The sequence below is a fragment of the Chaetura pelagica genome, unplaced genomic scaffold (assembly GCF_000747805.2).
Source record: "Chaetura pelagica isolate M959 unplaced genomic scaffold, ChaPel_1.0 scaffold117, whole genome shotgun sequence".
In the NCBI taxonomy this organism is placed as follows: domain Eukaryota; kingdom Metazoa; phylum Chordata; class Aves; order Apodiformes; family Apodidae; genus Chaetura; species Chaetura pelagica.
Window position 1 is genome coordinate 6,650,855 of NW_009954185.1, and position 26,138 is coordinate 6,676,992.

A 26,138-nucleotide genomic window follows, 5' to 3' on the forward strand; every position below is an offset into this window, starting at 1 on the left:
AGATGATTGGCAACCAGTCAGCACACCTGTACCTATGAACCATATACTGCTACTTGCATATTTTTTGACACGTTTAGTTGTGTAACAGAACTAGGAGCACTGCAGAGTACAGTGAAGGAGCCAAGTCTATAAAGATGTGAAGGGTTTTTTTAAGTGCCATAATGTAAATTGAAATGTAATATTCTGGAGCTAAACATGGTTGGAGACAGACTTTTTCTCATATAGCAAACTGGTGATCTATAAAGAATGTAATATCTGGAGTTTTTCCATATAAATGGTTCCTCTTTATTCCCCTCTTTTTTTTCCACTTGTTTCTAGAGTATACAAGTTGCCCCTGCCATCCAATCACTTTTTAAACTAGGAATTTGTCTTTCTATTTGTCAGCGTGCTTGTCAGTAACATGCAAAAAGAAGAGCATGTGTTAGCATAGGTTATTCAGACTGTTAGCAGTCCACTTCTATTGGTGAGAACATGTTTCCTTTTGCTTATCTATATTTGCATCAAACAAAAAACTTCTAAGAAATAGAAGCATTTCTGTGGTTAGACAAAGCACATTTCATATTCTGGCTACTGCATCAGTTGAAGACTGAGAATTGGTTACATTCTAGTGAAAGATCAATTTATGTTCAACCAGTTGGTATCTAAAAGCATGAATGTACTCTTTGCATATTATGCATACAGTTCACTAGGTAAGATTTTTTATGCCTGAAGTGTTAATGACCCTTTGAAGAGAGTATTTTTGCTGGAGGTTTTCTGTTGGTGTCTGTATAGCTGCAGAACCTGCAGACTAGTTGCATTTTACTAGATGTGTGCAGATTTCTCATTCAGCAACAAGCACTGTCATGCTCGGAGAATCTGCATTCTTACCCCTGAGCTTGGCTCTGTTGCTGCTGGAAAGATTCATGAAGGAGTCTGTAGTTAATACTTCAATACTCCTGTGAATTATTATGTTAATGATAATTATTTCTATGAATTTTATAAGAAGATACGGGAAAACTATTGGAGGTGCTTCTCTTCAGGCAGATACACTTAATTATGCTAGTGGCCTTATTTATAATATATTGGTCAGTAAATGTCAATTCTCTAAGATAGCATTAAAAGCTTTACTTTTGGTCTGAGTTTTTTCTTTTTTTTTTTTTCCTTCAAATTAATATTGACATGAAGAAAGCCTCTAACTAGGATTCATGTTTTTTTTAAAAGCCAGAGCATTATTTTTTTTTTTCCTCAACATTTCCATATTCTAACTGTTACTTGTATTGAACTCTGCTGGTATCAGTAAAGTTCAGAAGTATATATTCACAATCAGGAAATCTTTCCCAAGCAGTCTTCCTGGTCATAGCAATACATTATTCTATAGTTTAAGTGGATACATCTGTTGACTGAAAAATTTCTATGTTATATTCTACCAAAGGTGAGATTTTTCCTGTCTAGCAATTCTTTCAGTCTTAGCATGAATCCTCTTCATCCTCTCTAAAGAACTGATTGTTTTCCTTTCCCTCAGGATTTCAGTTGTTCTCGTTGGTGAGATTTTCAGTATTATCAAGGGAAAAAGCATAGCTTTTTCCTTGGGACTGACATGTACCAAACCATCCAAATAAAATGCTATATTGTTCTTTGGCCATGAGAGCAGTGGGCATATATGGTGTGGGCTGGTTGCTCTTGTTTAATATTTATATAGCATCTGTGCCTACATGGGCTTCTGTTCAGTGTCTGGTTTAAGTAATTGAAGTAGATTGTTAAATTCCAGGTACAAAGAAAGAGAAAAACCCTGGCGATCAATTTGTCACTGGGAAAGGCATTTTCTTTTAGGTGTAATATAAATCTGTTTCTCACTGGTGTTATACCAATATTCATTATGTTTCAAAGGAAAGTACAGAAACAAGCAGGACAGCAATAGAAAGCTGTGTTGTGAAAGATGTCTTCCTTATCTGGTAGAGACAGGCACCTGCCTTAGAATGCCGGATGTTTCATTTCTCTGGTTTTTAGGACAGCAATTTTGGAAACTGACACAATAACATTGGGGCAGAATTTTGTTACTGACTTGACTGAAGCACTAGAGATCACTAGTGCAGAGCTCTATGTTTATAATTTTAAACATGTCTTAAGTAACCTTTATAATTAACTTCAATGTGGTTGAGATTTCAGCCTACATATAGGCTGCAGCTTCATTTATAGTTTCAATGTAGTTCAGAAGGAAGCATTAGAGTTCTTTGTAATAAAATAATCTTGTAGTTTTTTTACAGTCTAGTGTCTTTCCATGTTACTGGTCAGCTATATTGTCAATAATGTAAATGGAGGATAGGTTTAGTGATATTTTGTAACACAGGCCAATATGAGCAATTCTAAGACATCAAAACTGCCCTATTCCTTAGTTTCTGTGTGTAATTTCTTCAAAGCTTTGGGTGGATTACAGCCAGTTTCACACCAGCCACTACATGTTTTCTTCCCAGGATATTTTTGCACCTTATTTAAGGTGAGATTTGAGGCTTATGCAATACTGACTTCTTTCCCAAGCCCTACTGAAGATACCTGCATAAAGTCCACTGAGTTACTCTGCGCGGTGTATTTTACAGACATTTCTCTTCAAAGGAGAAACTCTGAGGCTGATGATTAGGAGGGGAAAAAAAAAAATCACTAACCTCTTTGCATTGGGCAATCTAGTTCAAATAAACCTGTGTAAGAAGTTGAGACTTGCGATGGTGGTTTCTCAGTATTTACAAAATCTGCTAGTGTGGGAAATTATAGGCAGATGAGAGTGAGAAGGTAAGAGAAGGTGGGACAGTCTGGAGGGGGACAGTGTTTTTTTCCTTTGACTGTGACAGTCTCGTTGCAGAAATGGCTCCGCTTCATGCAGAACAATTACTGAACTGATTCACTTCACATTCTAGACGGTTACAGTACACTGTCATGAATTTTAGGTTACTGTAAAATGCTGGATCGTGGTTCATGAACAGCTGGCAAGAACTGGAACTCCTCTAGCAGTGGTTGCTTGGGAATTGGGACTGTTCACCTCATGAGTCACTCTGAGAAGCATGTAGAATTTTCTTGGGTAGGCATATTGTAAGGTTTATTTTCCTTGCTTCATTTCACTGTGTAGCAAGTCACAGGTGGCATACCAAAGCTGGCATACTGATAACAAGAGCTGTATCTAACATGGTAAATTGATACGTGTAGTTTAAGTGTAAGCTGTTCAGGAGTCTCTCATTGGGTGTGTAAACCAGTGATGGCTGGCAACTGTTTTTTACATTAAGGTATTACTAAGACTGGTTTGCTGCTTCGGTTCACGCTTAAATTTGAAGGAATCTCATCATATTCCTACAGTTACTTTTTTGAAGTATTTGTGAATTTTAATTAAAATTTTACTTTCCCCCAATACTTACTTACTTTGTTAACCAAACATCTTGTTTGAATCGAACTGGAACAGATTGCCTGGTTTATTTCAGTTGACAGTACTTAATCTAGATAAAGTTCAGCATTTCACTGATGGAAAATAAAAGGTAACATTGTAGGCGTATCAGAGTTTGGCTACAGCATAAAAATCAAAGAACTAATGTTTCCCAAGCACATGCAAGTGCTGTATTACTGAAAAGTTGCTGTTCAAGCTTTGAAGTGGGACAGCATACATGATGCGTGACCTTTGGAAAATACACAAAAATTCTGTGGAAAGAGAGGGTATTTTAAAACTTGTGTTATTAACTGTATTTCATGTACGTATAGTGCGTGCTAGCACAGATGTGCTAGTTAGGTCTTAAAAGCTAGCAATGCTTTTTGTTTTTCTTACATTTAAGCCTCACATGTTTGTGTATGTGTCTCTGTTACCTTTTCATGTTATAGCTTGAGACTCTGTGATAAGATTATCTGAAATTAACTTGTAAGAGGGATGGGATGTGCTCAGGTTTATCTCTGAATTCAGTTTCACTGATTGGTAGTCTATTTTGAATTTCACATCTACATCTCCTCCTACCCAGCTTTTCTCTCTTACCACGGACCTTACATTTCAGAAAGCTGATCCATCCTGCAGTGTAAACGTTGTGATTTTTGTTTTACATGGTACATAAAAATGCACCTAATTTTGGGGAAAAAAAAAGATGGAAGAGAGAATTCTATCATCAAGCCACAACTTAAGCTGGCATTCTGTCCAAATTTCTTTGCCCCACTAGTACCCGGTTTTAAATTAAATTTTAAGGAATTAAAGAATTTCAGATTAGGACAAGTGCAGTTTGGCTATTGCAGAATCACAGTATGGTTGAAGTTGGAAGGGATTTCTGGAGGAAATTCTTGCCCAACCTCCATTTTTAAATGCACATTAAGCTGCTCAGGACCATGTTTGGATGGCTTAAATAATATAAATAATATATTGGTATAAGTATATAAACAGTTCTCATTCCATGAAGTTTAAAAAAAAATACTTCTGTAATTTTTTTAAAATGTCTTAAGAAGTTATTTCCAAGGTTGAATTTTTACAGATAATTTAGGTTTTCATTTAAATAAGTAACACTTCCTAAAGCTGTAAAAACGCATGATGATGTGTGTTGTTACAGTGCATCTTAGAACTATAGATAAATTTCTTACAGAACAAACTTTTCTTAAGATAATTATGCTACATATTTATTAATGTCAGCTTGTACTAAGTTCTTAGTAATGTGTTTGTGTATGTATGTATGAGTCTGTTAGGGTTATACGTTACCTCATACACAAATGCATTAGTTAGTGAATTCACATGTGTATGTATATATAGAAAACAGAAAACAACATCTTATCTTTGCTGGGTTGCTAATAACGTAATGAACAGCTTATAGAAGGAAAAAAAGTCAGTGGCTCTTGATATAGAGAATTCATACTTAGATACATGTAGGTAGCACATTTTTTTGAAGGTTGTGTAGATACAGAAGACACATGGCCCCGTGCCAAAGTATGCAAATGCATATATGTATTTTTCAAATGTTTCATTTTTTTACCTTTTTTTTTTTTTTGTGATTCATCCTCCAGGAAGCAAGCATGAGCTGTCAATGAGCATAGCTTTTCTGGCTCAGTGAGAGAAGTACGATGTAGAAAATACCTCAGTCAAACACATACTAAAAGAAGGAGGAATGCGAAAATAATGTGTGCATCTGTTACTGTTTTGTGATACTTAGTGCTGGTAGTAACAGATTTAATCTGCAATTTACATTAAAGTGTTTGATATTTTTAAGGAAACAAACATCCCTGTTATGTTTTTACATATTTCTTGCATGAAAGAGCATTAGTATTGTTGAGAAGTCTTAAAATTAAACTTTGGTTTTTATTTAGGTCTATGAGTTAGATGGCATCCCCTTGATCCTGGACAACTGCAGCATTGATGACAACAATCCTTGTATCCTTTACAAAATAATTCTAGTTATTGAATATGAATATTAAAAGATGTGGGGGGTTAATATATTTATGCCAGCACTGCTTTCTCTTGGTACCTGAGTCAAACCGGCCTCATGAGTTTCTAGGTTGTATTTAAATGTTTGGTTCACATGTGAGCAAACTCATAAATACGCTTTCAAGAACTGGACTCTTAAGTAAGTTAAACTGTGGTTATATTCTGTTTCCTAAAATAAGACGTATTATTGCTTTACAGATGTCAATTCAGAGACCAAACTGATCGAAATCTGAATTAGAACTTTAGTCATGTAATCAGATCTGGGAGAACTTACTCTAAGCACAGAGACAAGACTGGCAATCTATAATGAAAATATTTATAATTAAGAGAATTAATGATGCACATTACTGAAATGTTGGGGAGATTTTAATATAAATGCTGTTGTGCTTCATATTTGGGATTTTTTTCCCCTGAGGTTTAAGACTTTCCAAGATAGGTTGTTGTTAGAGGGAAATAACTTCATATTGAAGATAAACAGTTGTTAAGCAGATGTGTCCATCTCTTCGTGAACTGCGTAGTAGTAATACTGCTGGTATCACTGGGGGAGCTATTATTTTCTGTCATCTAATCATTAGCTCCTTGTAAGTTTCTGATAAGTGCATCTGGAAATCAAATGCCTTTCCTGTCTTGAATACTGCCAGCTTTTTTATACTGAACAGATGAAAAAGGTTTCTTGAATTACTTTGTCAGGAAAAGTTTGCTTTTTAACAAGTGTTATATAAAAAAAAAGGTGGTGAAAATGTTGCATATCCTCCTTGCTGTAGAACATAATCTACATAAAAATACATGTTAGAAGGATGAAATAACGTAGGGATGTATGACAGCAAAATGTTAACAAGCTGTGTGGATGAGCAATGGGTGTTAACTATTTTCTTAGTTACTGTGTTATTTTACATGGAGGGTTTTTAGATTGGTCACTATTCCTCTGGTTGGAGACCTGACAGTGTGGCTCTTAACAGGGCTAAGTAGCATAGTTGGACCTCCACAGAATGATTCTGGTAAGGAACACTGGTGGATGTGATGGGAAGGGCAGGGAAAGTTACCTTTCCTTAAGCTGAAGAGCAGCCCTGAAAAAAAACTAAGGAGTTTTGATCCTGAGTTAGTGCTCCTTTGCTGGAAGGCAGAGCTGTGCAGTTACTTTCTTCCTAGGATTAATCCTTCATTTTAGCTGTCAGTAAAAAAGGCCTACAAAGGGTAGAGTTGTAATTTCCAATCTTGAATAAACTGAAAATAAAATACCATGGGAGCCTTTACTGTATTTTGGGCAATGTGAAACTTCTTATACCTTATGATACAGGCTGATGTTTTATGGCTGAACTATAAACTTCTTACCAGAAGATAAAACTTTGATTACTTGGTTTTTAAAGACTTACTAGATGTAATGACACCTCTGAATATGAGCTTTCACCACTGATCCATAGCATACAGTATTTAGGTATGTGAAAAAGTAAGCAGCACTTGGGCAAAGGAGGGACTAGCCTGATGTAACAAAGTTTGCTGCATCAGCTTTTGGAGCAAAGCTTCTGGCTACTATTCATTTATCGTTTTCACCTAGAGCTATTCCAGGTGCTCGTGCTACACAAAGTTAATGCTACCCTGCTTCTCTCCTACCTCTAATGTTTCTAATCTGCTGCCTTCTCAGCATGTCTCATGCAGGGAAGCAGAAGAGGAGTCCACAGTTTGCATCTGTCTCTACTTTAATCTGCTTTGCAGCATATTCTGCTCCTTCTAGACACCAAAAATCAAATCCTTAGTAGCATGCAGGTGTCTCATGCCATTGCATAACATTGCTCTGAAGAGATTTGACTGTTTCTCTCCTCCCTCTGTGCACCCAGTCCTGTCTGTCACAAATCCATTTTGTGATGCTTGTAAACCAGAGCAGTGGTCTTAGTAAGATTGGAAAGCCTACTTGTTTAAAACTAAAACACCTTGAAATTGCCCGTGTTACAACTTTCTGATCCAGAGTGAATATATTTTGTCACTTTTCAAGGCTGATTAAATAAAGGGAAGTATTTAGGTGGCTCTTGAGCTGGGTGTTGAGAGAGTTGCTGAAATTGGACTATGATCGCTCAGGGGTGCTGCAGTTTACCAAGATGATGTAAAAAGTTGTGAGGGAATGCTTGCTGTAGCTCTCTTTCAGACACTCATGTCCAGAAACTCCTTGCTAAGTTCTTGTTTGTAGTGCTTGTTTTTGTTTTCAGGCTGTGTTACTGGGATTTCTCCTTGGATAAAGCTGACTGGAAAAAGTTTAATCCAGATTCCTTTTATATAAGAATTTATGCGATTTCTAAGTAAAGTCTTTGTAGCTGCACAGTTTTGTTTGTGCTTTATCTGCTTTAGAGGCACCTAGACTCTACAGTTAAGATATCATACTGAAGGCAGAGTTGATACAGTGATTCACATACAGAATTTTCCAAAGAAAAATGTAACTTTTGTGGTAAAAGTGATTAAGTATTTTTCTGGATAGGAGGGAAAAAAAACAAAAATTCCCCTGAAGGATGCAATTTATCAGAAGATGGGCTGCCTTGTTAGATGTTGAAAGAGCTCTTTATTACCTTTAAGAGAAATAATTTGATAAATCTTTTTATTTGCAGCATATGGAAGCATACTGAAAGAGGAAATGGGTCTGCTCTTGTCCTAAAATCAATTTCTTTTCAAACCTGTCATTACCTTAAAATTGCATCCTTTGAGATCCTGAACAGTTCTGTAACATGCATAGAAATATCAAGAGGTTCATTGCTTGTGAGGTTGCTAACTGAAGTTCAAGTGGCATGTTTGCATTGCTTGAGCTTTCTAGGTTTGAATTCATCTTTCAGTACACAGTCTAAGAGAAGTGTTATCTTTTCTAATTACATCTCAGGCAGACTTGTATTATTTATATCTATACTAACAAATAGTACTTTTTCCCTCAGGATATTGATTGAGTAAAAGCAAAAAAACCCCAAAAAACCCAAAGCAACCCTTGTTAGTAACAGACATGAAGATTATTATGGACAGCCAAGACTAAATTTTCTGTACCACTTACAAAGGTGATTTGAATTGGTGTTTTAAATTTTCAGCTATTATAAGTTTCCATTATTCCAAGTAAATTCAATGGAGAAATGCTGAAAGATGCCAGATCTTCAGTTGTTACCTGTCAGGCTTTTAGCACAGAGGAAAAAGGTAAATAGTGTGACATTTTGGAGATACAGTTCATTATAGACCTTGGAGTCTGAAGAGTTAAACTTGAGAGAGGGAGGAGGTTTAGGTTAGATATTAGAAAACACTTCCTCGAAGAGGGGGTGATTACACATTGGAATGGACTTCCCAGGGAAGTGGTGGAGGCATCATCCCTGAATGTGTTCAAGGAAAGGCTGGATGTGGCACTTGGTGCCATGGTCTAGCCGATGTGGTGGTGTTGGTCATTGACTGGACTTGATGCTCTTAAAGGTCTTTTCCAGCCTCGGTGATTTTGTGAAGGTAGATTTAAATTAGACATTGGGAAAAAATTCTTCAGTGTCAGTGTGCTGAGACACTGGAACAGGTTGCCCAGAAAAGTTGTGGATGCCCCATCCCTGGAAATGTTCAAGGCCAGGTTGGATGGGGTTTCAAGCAACCTGGGCAGTGGAAAGTGTCCCTGCCCATGCAGAGGTGTTGGATCTAGATGATCTTTAAGGTCCTTTCCAACCCAAACCGTTTTGTGATTCTATGATACCAATAAAAAATCTATACCAGATCCTGCTTTTCAAGTTATTTGTGTTGAAAAGCTGTTCTAAATCAAAATACCTTGTTTTGCTTTCTGAACCACCATCTCTGAAGTGCTCTGGTATCAGAAAGGAGCTCTTCTTTTTGTTCTTGTCTTTTACCTCATCCTAAGCTCTTAACTTCTCCTTCCATCTTCGTTTCTGACCTTTCATGGGTTCCACTGCCTTATGGCAAACATAAGGATGGAGGCAAGCCCATTCTGATAAAAAAAACTGTTGACCCTAATAACTAAAAAAGGTGCTTATGAAAGACTTCAAATAAACTAGCCTGTTTATTATTTAAGACTTCCTCAATTTACCTTAAGTAAGTTGTCTGGTTTTTGCTCCTTTCTAATACTTAGGCTCATGAGTAACACACAAAGATGACATGTCTTTTTTTTTTTTTTTTTTTTTTTCCATCCATGTGTTTAGTTTAATGGCTGTCATATAAAATATTTATTACTATTTTCGGGAAAGAAAACATATTATCCAAAGTACTGCAGTGTAATAGCTGTTAGTTAAACTGGTAAAACTTAAAGTCAGAAGTCAAATGCAGTTTTGAAGATGGAATATTCTTGTTTTTTCAGGATGCTTGCCAGTCTTATCCTTCTGAGATTCTTACAGTAGGTTTCTTGATAAACTGATTTTGTGAATGTCTGAATTTACTTTATTGACCTAATCAGGCATGTTTTTCTCTTAGCTGGAAGTGCAGTCATACTTGAAGAAAGAATATCCTGCTGTGGAGTTAGTGTGTGTGCATGTACGCACACATACATGTGTTTATATATATGAGTAAACACCCAGCTAGCTATGTTTTAGGAGTAAGAATTTTTAGCATTTTTGAAAGGAAAGCATATAGTTACTGTGCATATCCATACACTGGCCCCTTAGTTTGAATAATGAATGAAAAAGTGGAAAGTATAAGTTAGTTTTCAGATCTTCCTTCTCTAAGCTTCTTCTATTATTTTCAGTTTGAAAGTCATCTGAGAGGTAGAGTGAAAATACTTTTGACTTTATGGCAGCAGCAAGTATAATTGTGGTTCATGAAACTTCTGGCTAAAGTTAGAAGAAATCAAGCTGCTTTGGTCTATAAGAATGGCAGTTTGTTTTTGTGAGATGCCAGCAAAGACTTTTGGGGAAGCTAACATACTGTTTTTTAACATGATGCAACCTAAACCAAGCCATATACTGTAAAATTGCCCCACAGCTGAGTAGAAGGCAGGAGAAAGCAAAAATCAGGAGTGTGAGTTAACTTTTTTTTTAGAGTGAACCATCATACAGTTGAGCATTTCCACATAAATGTGACTATCTCATGTATGTTGGCAATAAAATAGAGCATGATACATCAATATCATGCCTTTCTTTGGAAAGCTCACTGTATGTGCTGCCAGTACACTTAGTTTGAGCTGACCTATTTGATTCTATATTTTTGTAAGCATACATGAAATCACAGTATTTCAGTGGATATGGTCAGTGCACAGAACCCATGCTACTGAGGAAGACAGTAATGACCTCCTTATGCCCAGTCAAGTTCTGCCCCCTTGGAAGAAATTACCTTTTCTTCACCCCATTGACACTTGCCTTGCTGAACAAGTAAGTCCGAAGTCTGCAGCCCGTATCCTCAGACACAGAGTACTGTTAGAATCTTATTTTCTGTAAACCAGTACTGATTGTCACTATAACTTTAACCAAAAGGAAGGTAATCAGCTTTTAGTGACCTAGCAGTGGTTGTTGAGGTTGGCAGTGGAAGAATAGGACTTGTCAGCACAGGTGAAGAACAGAAATTTGTTGGCTGGAACATTTAGGTTCCGATGCCAAAGACAATACAAAATATCAACTGCGTGGCAGCCAACGACCATAGATGGAGCTAGAATGAAAAAAAATGGTCAAGCAAGAAGAAATTGCTATGTTGCCATGCTACAGTTCAGTCCAATTCAACTCCTACATGCTGAGAATTCTCTGAAACCCTGTAAAGACAGGAGAATTTCTGATTTGTGGCATATGCAGAAACCTTAGCTCCTTCTCTGTATCTTGCAAATATATTCAGATGAACTGGTCAGACTAGAAACTAGAGCAGGTAAAAATGTAAGTTACTCACTGAGCAAGAACAATCTGTGAGAGGGGTTTATTTCTTTCACCTTATTCAGCAGACCAAAGCCTATCCTTTTCCTGCTTGTTGCTGTGAATTCTTTATAGCTATATTTTGTTAGATACTAACTTAGGGGTTACTTATACTAGTTTAGGGGTCTGTGTGGTGCACAAGGGGAATGTGGTAGGGGTTTTTTTAGCTGCAGTGGTGGTCCAGTTTCCTAAATGATTCCTAAGAATCTTGAACTTTCTTGTTTCTCATGATGAAAAGAAAAAAGCACAGCTATTTCCCAACACTGATTTTTGTTTTATTTGGGAAGATCATTTCTTTAAAAGACATGTAGATATGGTGTGGAGGGACATGATTTAGTGGTGGATTTAGCAGTGCTAGGTTTATGGTTGGACTTGATTATTCTAAAGGCCTTTTCCAACCAAAATGATTCTATGATCATCTGCCCACCAATGCCTTTTTCTGTCACTAGGTGTCAAGGTGTCTTTATACTCCTGAAAGAAGCTCTGGAAGTAGCTGGTCTTGTTCATACAGAAGCATTAATGGACTAAAGAGGGCTGGATTTCATTCAAAGTGGGATTTTTCTATGTGATACTGAGTAAAATCTCCAAAATGGGATTATTGTAAAGCTCTGAAGGTACATATGCTCCCTGTTGAAAAGGGTACAGGAGATATTTTTGTGTAACCTAATCCTATTTTAAATCATTCTTGACATTGGCTTTGTATCTAAAGAGTTGGGATGATACAACTTCCATAACTTAACCCATTGTTTATCTTTTTTGTATGTTGAAAATTCTTTGGAACATAACCCACCTAAAGGTGAAAAACCAAGGGAAAAAACCTACAACATCGGGATTAAGGATATTTGGTAGATTTAACATCTGACTCAAAGACTGCACTTCTGAAATGTCTGTTGAAAGAGAAGGTTTACATTAGAATGTAAGCAAAGATGTGAAGTTTTCTTGTGACATGGTTCTCCATCTACTAGCTATATCAGCAGTGCACAGTTTCCCCAAGAACAAATTTTCTCTTGTCAAATACAAAAGTATCCTTAATGTGCAAAAGACTAAGACCAGGAGGAATACAGTGTGCAGTACAGGAAAAGATACTCTGGAAAATGAAAGTGCTGTCCCTTTTTTGTCTCTCAGAAATGACCACAGATTAAATTTTGTGTTTGGATGTTTAACAAAGTTTTAGTTTCTAATGGTGTACTTCAGGTTGCTGATTTCATAATTTCAAGATGCAGTTTATTTAGTGCATCTGCAGGATTATTAAAATACTGACATTCAGAGTTTGGGGGCAGGGCAGGAGTATTAATTTTCTTGAAAGTATATAAAATACTAAGGCAGATTTGCAGAGATGTTAATATGAAGTCTGTTGTTCAGTATGTCACTTGTACCCAGCTCCATTAAGTGACAAGTACCATCATTAAAAAAATTTGTGATGGACAGGGTCCCTCTTAGAGCTGGAGAAAATTTAACAGAGGTATACAGAATGCAAGAAGGCTCTTTCAAATATTTCTAATCCCTTGAGAAGAGTAATCTCTGTAGGCACCAACTCTTTCATGTAAAAGTAAGGAATTAAAGGTAATAACTCTATTTCTAAACCAAATATTGTCATATTTGTCCTCTGCCCTAATCCTCTTGGTGGATTTAAATCCATGACAGGCTTGAATTAATGAAAGAAAGCGAATCTTCAGTTACCAGGAACACAAAGAAAAAGAAACAGAGAAAATATAATATTTCACTGCTGTTATAGCTCAAAAAGCTTGCTTGATTTTTCTGTAGACTTTGTATTGAAAAATTCCCCTCTGGGCTGAGAGAGAGCACTAGAAACTTGAGACCAAAAGGTTTTTGTTGGTTTTTGGTTTTGGTTTTTTTGTGTTGTTTTTATTATTTTTTTTTAAATCAAGCTAGAAGTGGTTAAAAAATATTGTTGAGAATGGAATGCCTTCTACAGCCACCTTATCATATTTCACTCTGTCTTCTTGACATTGTTTTTTGCATGCCTCCAAAGAATATTCAGATGTCACATGATCAATGTTTTACATAGTGTCTTTATTCTGACATTTTTCTGTTTTTCCATTTTTGGTCGCTATGATTAAAACAATCTGTAACTTCAGCTGGCAAATTGTCCAATATATCTCCTTCCTGATCCTTAAATAGTTTTCCCTCTACTTCCCCAGATGTTTGTATAGACTTTGTTTTTTCTTTTTCCAAAATGGTTTCTAAAATCTAACCTTTCCTTTCTCGCTAAGGGTATATTTGCAGTTCATTTTTTCTTGTCTCTTGGTTTTCAGAGATTTCTTCAAGGAGATGCAACCATTTTGCTGAAATTGTAGTAGATACAGTTGTGGCTAATGACTATTTTGAAAACTATGGGATAAAAAAACTTAATTGGTTACAATTTAGTTGCATCTTTTAAAACACCCGTTCATTTAACAGTTGTAATTTTTGGATGTACACTTATCATCATCTGGTGTTGTATGAGACTGGAATTGGGTTTTCATTTACTTTCATTGTTGGGATGATTTGTCATAAAGTTACATTTAAAATTACCAAAAACTGCAGAAGTGGGAGTTACACCACATAAGTTATTCAGAGATCCTGAATCAATAAAACACTCAAGTAACATGCTGAAGAGATAAGCTGGCATGCAGATTCTTGTTGAATCTATATAAATAGATTAATCTCTAGAGATGATAAATAGAAAAAGAGCTCCCATCCAAATTGTGAGTCAGCTTATCTTGTCATCTACCTTAGAGTGATAAATTATAATTAGCTTGACCACATCTCGGTTATTAATTAAGTTGGATTTTTGAGTCTAGTGCCAATTAAAAAATTTTTTTTTACTTCTACAATTTCAATTATAAAGCCTTTTAGAAAAGGTGTTTATTTCTATATGTATGCATATAAATGCACATAGGTATATTTCTGTGTGTAAGTGGAACTTTTTTCTTTACATGTCCAAGGAAATTTAAAATCACTACAGTCTGCCTGATACTTAACAATTTTGTGAACGCAATTACCATCCCCCGATGCTTTAGTGCTTTATATCTCAATGTTTGCAGTAGGTTTTAATAGTAATTTGACACACGAGTTTCAACCTAATGGAGTCTTGCATTTATTTTTTTTGGTACCTGGGAAAAGATTAGCTAAGGCATTTTTAACCATTACGTAACAGCAATTAAAGATTTTCTGTTTAATGTAACAACCTGCTAACTCTCTAGTACTTCATCTAGATAACTAACAAGTTTAGTTGTCATGAATTCGTAAGTGGGATTAGTGTAATAGAAGGAACTGTAAGAATATAATATTGTAACTGTGGAGCATTAGCTTGAGGTTGATCAAGAGTGTGATTCTTTCTGTTTTAAAATCAGATGGTTTATAGTTACTCATAAATTATGGGTTTCTATTAAAAATATAAGTCATAATTTTTTTAAAAGTTGGCAGCCTAAGCAGCAAAAATGAATGTCATATTCATGGTTTTAAGCTAGTATTACAAGTCTGAGTATAGGAAAAAGTAAAACAAATGAGAGGTTATGGATTTATTTATTTTTTTTAAAGTTTGTAAATATGTAAGTTTTGGCATAAGAGACATTACAATAAAAATAGCCTGACATAGCTGAACATGTACTATGGCTTTTGTAGCTCTCAAGTGTTTGACCAGAATTTTATGTTAAATTTCATAGTATACTAAGGTGTGTTGGCACTGTGCTTTTAAGTCCAAAGAGCATGAAAGGAGGCACATAAAATATTAATTAAATGTTGTTTAGCTGTCAGACATTTAAGACTAATAGCTATCTGAGTATATAATGCTATTCAGGGGTGTCTTGTGTAATCTGTTAATTGCTGGAGTAATAAAGAGCACCTTAATGAACATTGGGTACCATTCAGGTGGACATCACTGAAATGTGTGTGTAGTTAAAAGCAGTCAAACCTTGGAATTAAGAATGAGCCTTTTAATTTGGGATTGGTTGTTGAAACTGGACAGTGCTGAAATGTGTTTCTGAATGACCTGAAGGGCTTGGACTTGGCTTGTGGGAGCATAGCTAGGAGTGAGAGGGCAACTAAATACTGTGAGCTTTTTTTTCATTTCTTTCATTATTAGTAGCCAGAAGAAGCAAGCAACTGTATTGCACCTGTAATCAACTGTGTAGCAAATTCTGGCAGATCTTGTGATGTAGCTCTGGTACCTCAAAAGGGATGCTTCAAAAGAAATGATGAAAAATACAAATAGGAAGAAGTACAAGAATTACACAAAGATTGGAATATTCCCTCAGTTTCTCTTTAGTTCATGCAAAGATTCTTACTGAGTGCCTTAATCAGGATCTGTGAATTATTTGTGTTTTAATCTGTAATGAAAATCAATGCTTAAAAACAATTCTAAATAAGCCTAAACCAGACATAAATCACAGGCTATAACAAATGAGGTATTTACCCACTTGAACAGTTTATTTAGGGACACAATGAAATCTTCCTCTCAACATTGAACGTCTTTCAGAAAAGGATGTGAAAATATCTTCTGCATGAAATAGAATTGAGAGGCTTGCTTTAAAGAGCGAGTGACCCTTGGTCATCCATGTTCTGTGAATAAATGTTGGGCAGAAGAAGTAAAATAATCTATTTTGGTCTTAAAGTGTATTCATTGGCCATAGATACTGAAATGGATTAATTTTCACTGAAAGTTATGCATGAGTTAAAACATATCTGTCTGTTACTGAAAATATATTAGTTCCATGTTAAAGAACTGTAATCTCACAAGGCACAGTTTTGTTCATCATTACAGATAATAGGTAGGATGTTAAGAGACTGGTATGAAGTATTCAAGGGCAGGTTGGATGGGGCTTTGTGCAACCTGGTCTAATGGAAGTTGGCCCTGCCCATGGCAGGGGGGTTGGAACTAGATGATCTTTAAGGTCTCTTCCGACGCAAAGCATTCTATGAATACAGGTAGCCAGACAGATGGTATTGGTTTACTAGAGGAAGAGATAACTACAGGTGTGGGAAGTTGGTGAAGGCTTGAGAACCGGAAAAAAATATTTAATGTACAATTATTTTCTACTACAGATGTTTCCAAATTTCTGTAGGCGGAGAATTGCAGAGAATGGTGTCTTAGTATTGAAACTATTTTGATTACTTTAAAGTGAACATTTTTGTCTGATAGTCTTATTCTGAGAGGGTATAATTTCAAGCTCTTTCTCTGGCAAAGCTGTGTTCTTCTAGAGTGGAATTCAAGCGACATACCCCAGTTTGGAGGGGATCGGCTTTCTGGTTTTACCAAATTATTTTGTGGATATTTTATTATCTATTAGTATGAGGCGTTCTTAGAGCCCAGCCTCGCCTTCGTGTCCCATCGTCTTCCTGTCCCAGTCAGGAGGAGTAGGAAAGAGTTGGCTGCAGGCATCTTATTTCATGCATGTCCAGTGAAGCTTTGCTGCCACGTAGTGGTGGAGATTGAAGCTTGTTTGGTGGTGGATGGTCCGACCCTCGTGATCTCTTGGACCAGGTGAGAGTTAGCTGTAGCAGAAATGAACCTCTGCTTTAGGTTCGCCAGTGTTACAGATCTTGTCCCTAAAATGTGTGATTGGGAACAAATGCCTCTTCCAGCATCCAGTGGTACCAGTCCAGCTTGGAGACTTCTAGGTTAGATGAGTTGTGCTGTCTCTGCTCTGCAAGAGCCAGATCAGTCAGGAGAGGGAAGGACATTCTCAGCTGATACAACGCAGCCTGGTTCGAGCTTTTAAACCCAGAATGTGGCAACCACAATGACAAGTTACAACAACCGATATGAAATAAAAAAAATACAGGCAGCAGAAATATTTTAATCCTTTTCATTCTAACTTCTAGACAGAGTATTTTAAGTTTGTATAGGCTGAATTCCTGAAGTTTAATGTTGGGAATAAATAACATCCAAAATATTATTTCTAAAAATATTAATTGGCTTATTTAAAATAAGTGAATTAAGATAACATCTTTAGTTCTTTACATTTTCTGTTATTACTTTTTTTGTAACATCTTAAACAGAAGTAAAAATTACGTTAAACAGGTAAAGGAGGAGTTGAAAGGAATTACTACCATTCTGTGCAGCTTTTAGGACTTCATAAAACTAGTAAAACCCCCAACAGGAAGAAACTTGTAGAGCTTTGTAAGCAATTTGGCAGACTCTGAGGGACCAAAACCCTGACTGTCTAGTACGTGTGGTCAATCACGGCACATTGATCTGAACTGAGATTAACAGTTGCAGTAGCTGTCTAGAGACCTCTTTTAGTGGCGAGAAGAATTATCTTCAAGTTACTGTGAAACAAAAGTACTTAAAAGAACTGAAAGACTTGAAGGGGAAATGATTTATGTCTTTTCAGTGTGGTCCAGTCAGGTCAGCAAGTGGAAGTGATTCTTCTAATGTGACCCTTTAGTACTTCACTCCTGTCTACAGAAGTTTTAGTGATAATTGGATTACTTTTTGAAGTCCAGAAAGAAATATAATTAACAAGAATTGTATTTTCTTTATCTCTGGTTTCTAGCCCTATAGACCTGTTCCAGAAAAGCTCTTAAGAGAAGTTGAGTGGCTTAGCTGTTGCCCATTTGACTAGAGTTCCAACCTGTGTGGGTTCTTGTTCTTGATGAGCTTTTGTGTCTTTTCCTATATTTGATTAAAATGTAGTTAGTATTTAAATAGTAAAAATCTTATTTAATAATATAATGAAATTGGGCAGAATATTCTCTTTTTCTCATCGGGAAGAAAGTTCCCTACGTAATCATTTAATTACTGGAAAGCAACTGTAGTGCAAGAAAAGGTCTAACTGAAAAAAATGTGTCTACACTATGTCATAAATCAAACTCCCCACCAACGTCATTATATTTAGAAATTACTCAGTACTAATAGCTATCAAGGAGTATTAAGAAAACAGATGTATGTTATTTCATTCTCCTTGTCACCACTTTTTAGTATCCTGTATTAGTCAATGATAATACTTAACCTTTAAACTTAATACTTGTCTTTTTTCAACCAACATGCTTTCAAGATTTCTTGTGCATTGCTGCATATCTGCCTCATCAGATTAAAACCTCATTAATAATTATGTCTATTTTCTTTCATCACAGAATCCATATTGTTTTATAGAACAATTCATAGGGGTCCTGATGGCTCTAACAAACTTGCCAATAACAGTAAGTCTGAATTGGACCTCCTATCATGAATCAAAAGCTGGAATACTCTCTTTGGGAAATGGTTTGTAAGTGCATGGCAATAGGATAATGGTCAGCGACTCCTGGCAGTATGTGGTTGTAACTTCATACCCCATTAAATTTATAAAACAGTCACAGAGCTATTGCTAGCATTAAGTCTAGCAAGTTATTGTAGCAGAACCCATATGAAAAGAAACAAGAGAATTGTAAAAAGTTCCCTTTGCAGTCAGTGGCAAAACTTCACAGGATTTAGTGGCATATATTTTCATGGTTTATGTTGATTCCAAATAGTAAAATTTTTCATTTGGCAGATGTTTTCCACCTCTCTTCCATTCTCCCTGTACACCCCCATCCCTGACAACTGAAGTTACAACGTAGAGGAGTACACATGGTAAATTTTAAATAGCTACATGAAGATATTACACAAATATGGAACACAGAGCAAGTTGATTCAGTTTTTGTTATTGTTTAAGTCAGAATAACATAGGAATCTCATAGCATATAGTACTGATGGATTTTGAAAAAGACGTATTATAAATGCGTGCAAATGTTTGCTTTCATTCCTGAAACATGAGTAGTCTAGTAATGAAGCTTCTGCAAAATGAAATGAAATTTTTTTTCTTTTCTCTACCTTTGCACTGTGATTGTACCCTTCACTTCCTTGTTTCTAGTATTAATTAATTTGAGAGTGTAGTGTGTCCTCTTGGAAAAATCTAGACAAGTCTGCGCAATCAGATCTACTGTGCTTGCTGTGTTTCTTTTCTTTTATGCAGTTTCACAACAAACAGGCTCATGCTCTTATTTGTGGTAACTATGGAAACTTTAGAAGCTCTCTTTCTAAAGCTGAGCATACAATAAAGTGCTTAAAGTGTTGGTAGGATTAGAGGCTCTAGAATATGTTTAATTTTCTCTCTGTGTCTCTGTCTTTAGAGAGGAGCAAGAGGGTAATGTGAATATTAGCTAGGGACTAGCTTTAATCTCCGCTGACACTTAAGTCTGTCTAGGTCTGCACACAGCCATCCAAAGGTCTTAGCCTCACACAGCATGTGAACAAGGGAAATAATGCATATTCATGACTGAATTCACAATGGAAAACCTACATGCAGAAAAGAGTTTTTGAGTGAGTGAAAACATTATTGAAACCATTTTGCAGTTTCAGCTACAGTAGTCAATAATGATAAATGCCATAATGATGACAGAGTTCATAAGATAATGGGGGTGTCTTAGATATTATGTAAGCATGAATGGATATGATAATAGGAAAGCATCTGCTGTGAGGTTTAACAGTGTTTTTGTGTTGAAGGACATAAAGATGATGGTAACAGAATTATTCCCAAGGCTAATACGTAACAGAATTTTTGAGAGTACTTTTTCTCTGTTTGGCACTTTGCACGATTGAGAGCTGTCACTCTTTGAAAATAACCTCTATCCAAGTGCTGTATTTTATGCAGAGTTGTATTTTAGGAACACAACAAGAGGAGTCTGCTTCTCATCCCAAGAGCAGAGGCAGGGAGGGTATTAGCATGTTTCTCACAGGGCATTGGGAGGACTTTATGTTACTTTTTGGCACTTGTGAAGTGCCTTAAATCAGACCTCAGAAAGACCAGCTAGGCATCAGCCTTTGTTCTTCTGTTTGTTCATGTGTATTCATCAGCCTCCATACTTCTAAAATTTATTTTCACCATTGGAGCTGATGAGAGAGATTCAGCTTATATATGATATTATTTCTTTGTTATTTTATTATTGGTTTATATACTCGTGTTCTCTTCAGTGGAAATAAATACTGGAAATAAAAAATTAAGGTCTGTTTAACTTAGGTGTAGTCTGGCACTTGTCTTTGCACCTAACCACTTTAGTGATGTACTGACAGAAGAGAATACATTGATATTCTCAGTCATGTTCACCTATGAAGGCTTTGAGGTGATACGAAATTTTCTTTTTTTCTTAATATCTCTTCTCTGTCATTACCCCACCTGAATCCAGCTTTTGGCCAGAATTTTTTAAATGAAGGAGTTATGCAGCATGTTTCCTGACAAAGTCTGAAGAACTCTGTCAGAAAAAAAGCCCTGTGATTGTTACTGATTTGCCATTTTTCATTGTCAATTCTGTGCTACTTAATTGTGAAAAGAAATATAAACTTCTATTAAAAGGCAGAGGGCTTTTTCACTTACATGTGCCAATGCAGTATATCCCCTAGCATGCATGTTTCCTGTGGTGTTTGTCTGAGCTACTCTAAATTTAAACCTTCTCTCAGGTGACTCCTTGTGTGCTTTTTATTTCAGTCCCTCCTTGATTCTTTTTTGGCATCTAAGTAGTTCTGTGGTTAGGTATAGTTATAAACTTTTTTTTTCTCCTGTATCTTCATTTTATCACTTCCTCTCTTTTAAAATGTAAACTTGTGAAGGTAGAACTCAGTCTTACATTAAGAAAGCTGCTTCTGCTACATTCTGTTGTTTGTCCACATTGCCTGGTACATCAAGCAACCCAGCATGAGAAGTTGCCTCTGCTGAAAGTCTAGAAACCTAAGGGGTAGCTGGAGGTGGCAGGAGGTAGGCACAAAAGTCAGTGCAAGGTGCACAGAGAAAGTGTGAAGACTGCTACTGTATGGATGTACCTGCAGTGATACTAGATTTTCCAAGTGCTTTCATGATAGATGGTGTAGGAAAGTCCAATTCCTCTGTCTCTTGGCTGAAGTTCCCATCTTCCACAGCTGAGGCATTTTCCCCTCCAGTCACCCCCTAGCAAATGCCCATAAGCACACTATCTTGTCTCTCTGCATAGACACCATCCAACCCAAAAGACGTCAAGGAGACGAGTAAATTATGCATATTCTTCTACTGGATGTGAAGCTACATGTAGTAAATAATTGGTGCCCTGCAGGCAAACCACTTTTGTGTGATTCAGAATAGCTTGCCTCCCATATGGGTAACTTGGGAAAGATTATATCATAGCATAGCTTTTCAGCTGCAGAATTGGGGCTAACATCTCTGACACTTCATAAAATGAACACTGTGCTTTGCTTGGAAGATGCCTGACTGATAATCCTGGGAATTTAAATCCTTTGTCTAAAGCCTTGACATGTGCCTCAATCCTGGCCCCAAGGGACCACCTTAGAAGGTGAATGAGTTGCAGCTTGTATCCATTTTAACCTGAACAGGAGCTACCTGCTGGTGATCATAGTGCCTGTTCTGTTGACAGCTTTGTAGAAGCAGCCAGGCACAAAGAACTGAGTTTGGATAACATTAGAAATTAAATATTTTTATGTCTCCCCCTTTATTTGTGCTATTTTCAGTTGTTTATGTGAGTAAGATGTTTTTCTTTTTCTGCATATTTCAACTTTAACAGTGAAAATAATAATTGCCTTCTTTCTTGTACCTGATTTATGGCTTTCTGTATTCTCCAGTCCTTGGAAGTGAGTGTTGAAGTGTTCAAATTGGAAACTTTTTTTTTTACTCTCACTAAGAAGATCATTGGATCATTTCAATTAACTGTAATTTTGGTTTTAAACGATATGTCCTTTTAATTCCTGTTGTTGCTGTATGTTTTGTTTTTTATTTGTTTTAATTCAAGATAAAACCTAGTAAACTTGTTAATGGACATACATCATTTAAACTTAAATTACCTCATATGCAAGTATTTGTGAGTTCAGAGTCATAGCCTGTAAATGTTACTTTTTCAAAGTTTTAATGTCTACTGTTTTTCTGGGTTTGAGAGATTGGGAGGTGGGGAGGGGGGAAAGGGAGGATGGTGGGCAGGGAGGAGGGAATGCAGTAATAAATTAAAATAAGCATTGTTTCATCTTGAAACAAATGATCCTTAACTTTGCCCAACAGTTGTGAGCCAGTGGGCAGTATATGCTATCCGAAATCTCACTGAACAGAATGAGAGAAACCAAGAGCTTATTGCACAGATGGAGGAGAAGGGGCTGGCAGACAATTCTGCTCTTGAGAGCATGGGTTTAGAGATAGAGAAACGAGATGACAAGTTAATTCTGAGATCTGTCAGGAAAAAGCCTTCCTGAAAAAAAAAATTAAGAACAGCCATATCATTAAAAGAGGATTTCTCTTTTAAGTTATTTTTTTTGTGCTCAGCCAATCAAGATTTCTTCAGCTTTAATTTCAGTCTGCTGAAAGTGTTACTTTCATTCTCAGGAAAATGGTCAAATGATACTTCTGCCATACTGTTGTAAATAAAAGGACACCTACACATTTTTGTATATACCTAGCTAAATTAATCTCTGAAAGAAGATCCTTCTCAGATGGTTGAAATTTCATTGCTTTATGGTTTTTTTAGAATCCATGCAGTTGTTACAATTCCCACTGCTGAAGATACCTGAAGATGACTGTCATTAAAAACTCAAGGAAATAACTGCTTTGCAGTCTCCCATCTCTGTTTAAAAGGTCTGTGCTGAGTCAGGGCTAAACTATGAAAGTTACTCTATATCAATCATGGTGCTTAAATACCTGTACTTGCATAAGGATCACTGGAACATTGTAGGCACATAAATGTTTAGTGAATTAAACATGATATGCCTTCTGTGTATTTAAATTATTAGTAAATTGTCTTTTCTACATTGTTACCTTTCAGTCTTCATGACAAGTGTATTAAAAACAAAACTGAAGCTGTTGTGGCAACAGATGCTACATTCCTTTGCACTGGGGCATGTCTCTGTTTTGGAGACTTGGGTGTTTGTTTGAATTCTATTTGTTCCTTTGGATGGTAAGTCAGCCCACTTTCCTTTTATTTTGCACTTCTCATGGGTTTTCTGAACTCTGGCAGACTGCTGAAGAGGTAGTTTCTCACTGTGATTAATTCTAGCAGTTTCTTTTCACCCCTCTGCCTTTCCAAAACATTGACAAAACTCATTTCCAGTTAATTAATTCAAGAGAGGCAGAAGAATGGAAGGCCCTGCCCCTTCATTTTGGGTACCCTCCTATATTGTTGTTGGACCCTGCCACTGTGGAATGTGGCATGAATGAGGTGGGGGAAAAGGGGGGTGAAGAAAGGGGGGGCATGGTTAACTCTGTGTGTGCTGTGGCTTTGCCCTGGTAGCCACGAAATTCTCCATGCCCAAGCAAAACATGGGTTACAGCTGAATGTTACTAGCACTTGGGTATCATTGGTTATCTTCAGTTGTGTCTAAGAAGAAAATCCCAGAAAAACTTCAGTTGCTCATGTTATTTTCATCATTTAATCCCATTCTTAAATGGAAAGGCAAATTTATCTCCTAAAACTACGTGTGCATGTAACAGACACTCAGCCACATGCATCAACATCGCTCCTCCAATTTGTTTCTTGATTTAAAAATGGAAAAAACACATGGTACTTTGAACTATCAGAAATTTATAATACTGTTTAGTGCTGTTGGGGAGTATAGCCAGACTACTAAGATATTTTCAAGTTAACCATAAGATTTCAGTGTCTACAGTGTTGACCAGGTGATACTATGGAATTGGCCTAGTGCAATTTTAGAGAACTGTTAGTTCAAAAGGCAATGATGTAAAATTGCTGTCTCTAGCCATTTTTTAAGTAAAGGATATATCCAAAGGGATAATGGCAATAGAAACAAAGACTATAACTTTAGTTGCTTGTAGTGACTTCTTACTTTAAAAACAAATGTGGGAGAAATGTGGTCTTCCTTTTAGCAAAGAATAAATTTGAATATAAGCAATGTGCTTTGTTTGCTTTTTTGAAGTAATTTGACAAGAACATTTCAGGGGGTATTAAAAACTGTTGTATTTAGGTGATGGTTTATAAAGTCATTCCTTAGACATGTAGGTGCCTTTAGCTAGCCAAATGAAAAAGAAGATACGGTTTTGGTTCTTCTTGAGCACATGGTCTATGAGATTGTTGTTACTCAGTGCTTTCCATAAGCCTTAATTCTGGTGGTTAGGCTAGAATTCACTCAACAGTTCAATCACTGTGTCATACAGGATTTACAGCTGGTTTTATTTGGTTTTTTAATCTGTATCTCCATAACATAATGGAACATTCATACTTTTAGCATCTGAATGGAGGAAAAAAAAAAAAAAAAGACTTCTACTCTTAGAAAAAAAAGGTATAGTTTGGAAGGCTGGAAGGCTGCATCATTCAACTTAAAAAGGAAAGGATTAAATTTGTGCCAACAAAAGATCATAAAATAGAATAATTGTACCTAGAAATGAAGTGCAGTGTTTTTCAATTGAGTAATTGTAAAACCTCATTTCTGTTTTATCATCAGTACTTAGGAAACTCATGTTAGATAATTTTAACAAAGTGAGAAAGAAAAAAAAAAAAAAAAGCATAATTATCCTGAGAAGAAAATTAACTTTGTTTAGCGGAAAAATGCAAAGAATTTCCTTCTGTTTAGGCTAATGAAGAGTTAAAAATCCTGTTCACAAAGCAAATCCAGAAAGAACTTTGGTTGTAGAAAAAGCAGTGGGAGTCCCTTTTTCCTTTTTAAGTAGTTGGGAATTGATGGTGTTGTGTTTTTTTTAAACTTGATGGTTGTGTACCCACCAATGGAATACACACAAACCCATAAATATAAGCCAAACAATAACAAACAGAAATAAATAAAAGGGTTTTGTGTGTTTCGGTACATAATGGAGTAATAGTTGTGTTTTCTAAATGGGAAATGTAGGGCTTTCACAGTGGAGAACATGCTGATTACTGTATTGTGAGTGGCTGGCTTTTGATTTTCCTAGATGGATTAATTCGCAGAACACAACAGCTTCCCTGTCTTCCCCCAGTGGAGTCCCAGTCTCCAATGGGCTTGTTTTATATGCTAGGGGATTAATACAGCACAGCAATCAGTCATAAAAAGCAAGCTTTATTGAGTTTGTAAAGGGGCAGAACAGTCAGATCAAGTCTTGTGACCATCTTACTGCTTTCGAGTGCTTTCAAACAATAGTGATCACATCTCCTTTTTTCTTTTTTTTTTTCCTCCTCTTTTTTTTTTTTTTCTTTCTTTTTGGAGTTTGGCCTATTTTTTATTAAAAGCAAATAGGGAGTTACTTTTTCATGATGAGTTGATAGATTTTTTTAAAAGCTCTCTTGTAAATTGTGAGAGGTAAGCTTAACGTTTGCAAAGTCCTGCTTGTACTGCTTCTAATTTGGGTTTGTTTTGCCGAAATCGCTTAGAAAGTACGTTTTTAAATGCAATCAACAGAAAGAGAGAAAGCGCCAGGTAGTTAGTGCCATTGTCGCAATCTTCATTCCGACGTTGATTTTGTAGTTTAGGGTTGATGTGTTTGCATAGCAAGACCCCCCCCCCAAAGCTCCACTTTATTTGCAAATGAAAAGCGTTAACGATGTGAGGCTGTACCCCAAATCACCTGAAGTTTTTGTTCGCCCCTGGCCTTATCTGTACTGTTGTTGTGTATTGCCTTAGAGTTTGCTGTTGTCATACAGTGGTCTACACAGACTTGTCATACTGAATTTTGGGGAGTGGACGGGGTGGGGTGGAGGAATTTATGAAGCAGTGCAGGAGAACCCCATTTCCCTTCCCTTTCACTTCCGTCTTAAAATCCCTAAGGCTTCTTTATGCCGTGTACCCCGCTTTGATGCTGGAAGGTGGCGGTGGCAGCCGGGGGAAGAGGGATGCGGGGCTGTGTGTGCGGAACTGTGTGAGGGACTGTGTGCAGTGCTGGGTGCGGGCTGGGTGCGGGGCTGTGTGCAGTGCTGGGTGCGGGGCTGGGCGCAGGGTTGGGGGCTGGGCTGGGTGCGGGGCTGTGTGCAGTGCT

At 36.7% G+C, this 26,138-nt stretch overlaps 1 protein-coding gene across 1 annotated transcript in view; it reads left to right on the forward strand.

Annotated features, from left to right (window-relative positions):
* The window catches only part of ATXN10 (ataxin 10), a 95,276-nt gene extending 72,841 nt beyond the window's left edge, over window positions 1-22,435 (forward strand). The window contains exons 9-10 of the mRNA XM_010002969.1: window positions 5,290-5,353; window positions 22,248-22,435. Coding sequence (XP_010001271.1) covers window positions 5,290-5,353; window positions 22,248-22,435 — 252 coding nt within the window. The remainder of the gene's footprint in view (window positions 1-5,289; window positions 5,354-22,247) is intronic.
* The last annotated feature ends 3,703 nt before the right edge of the window (window positions 22,436-26,138 follow it).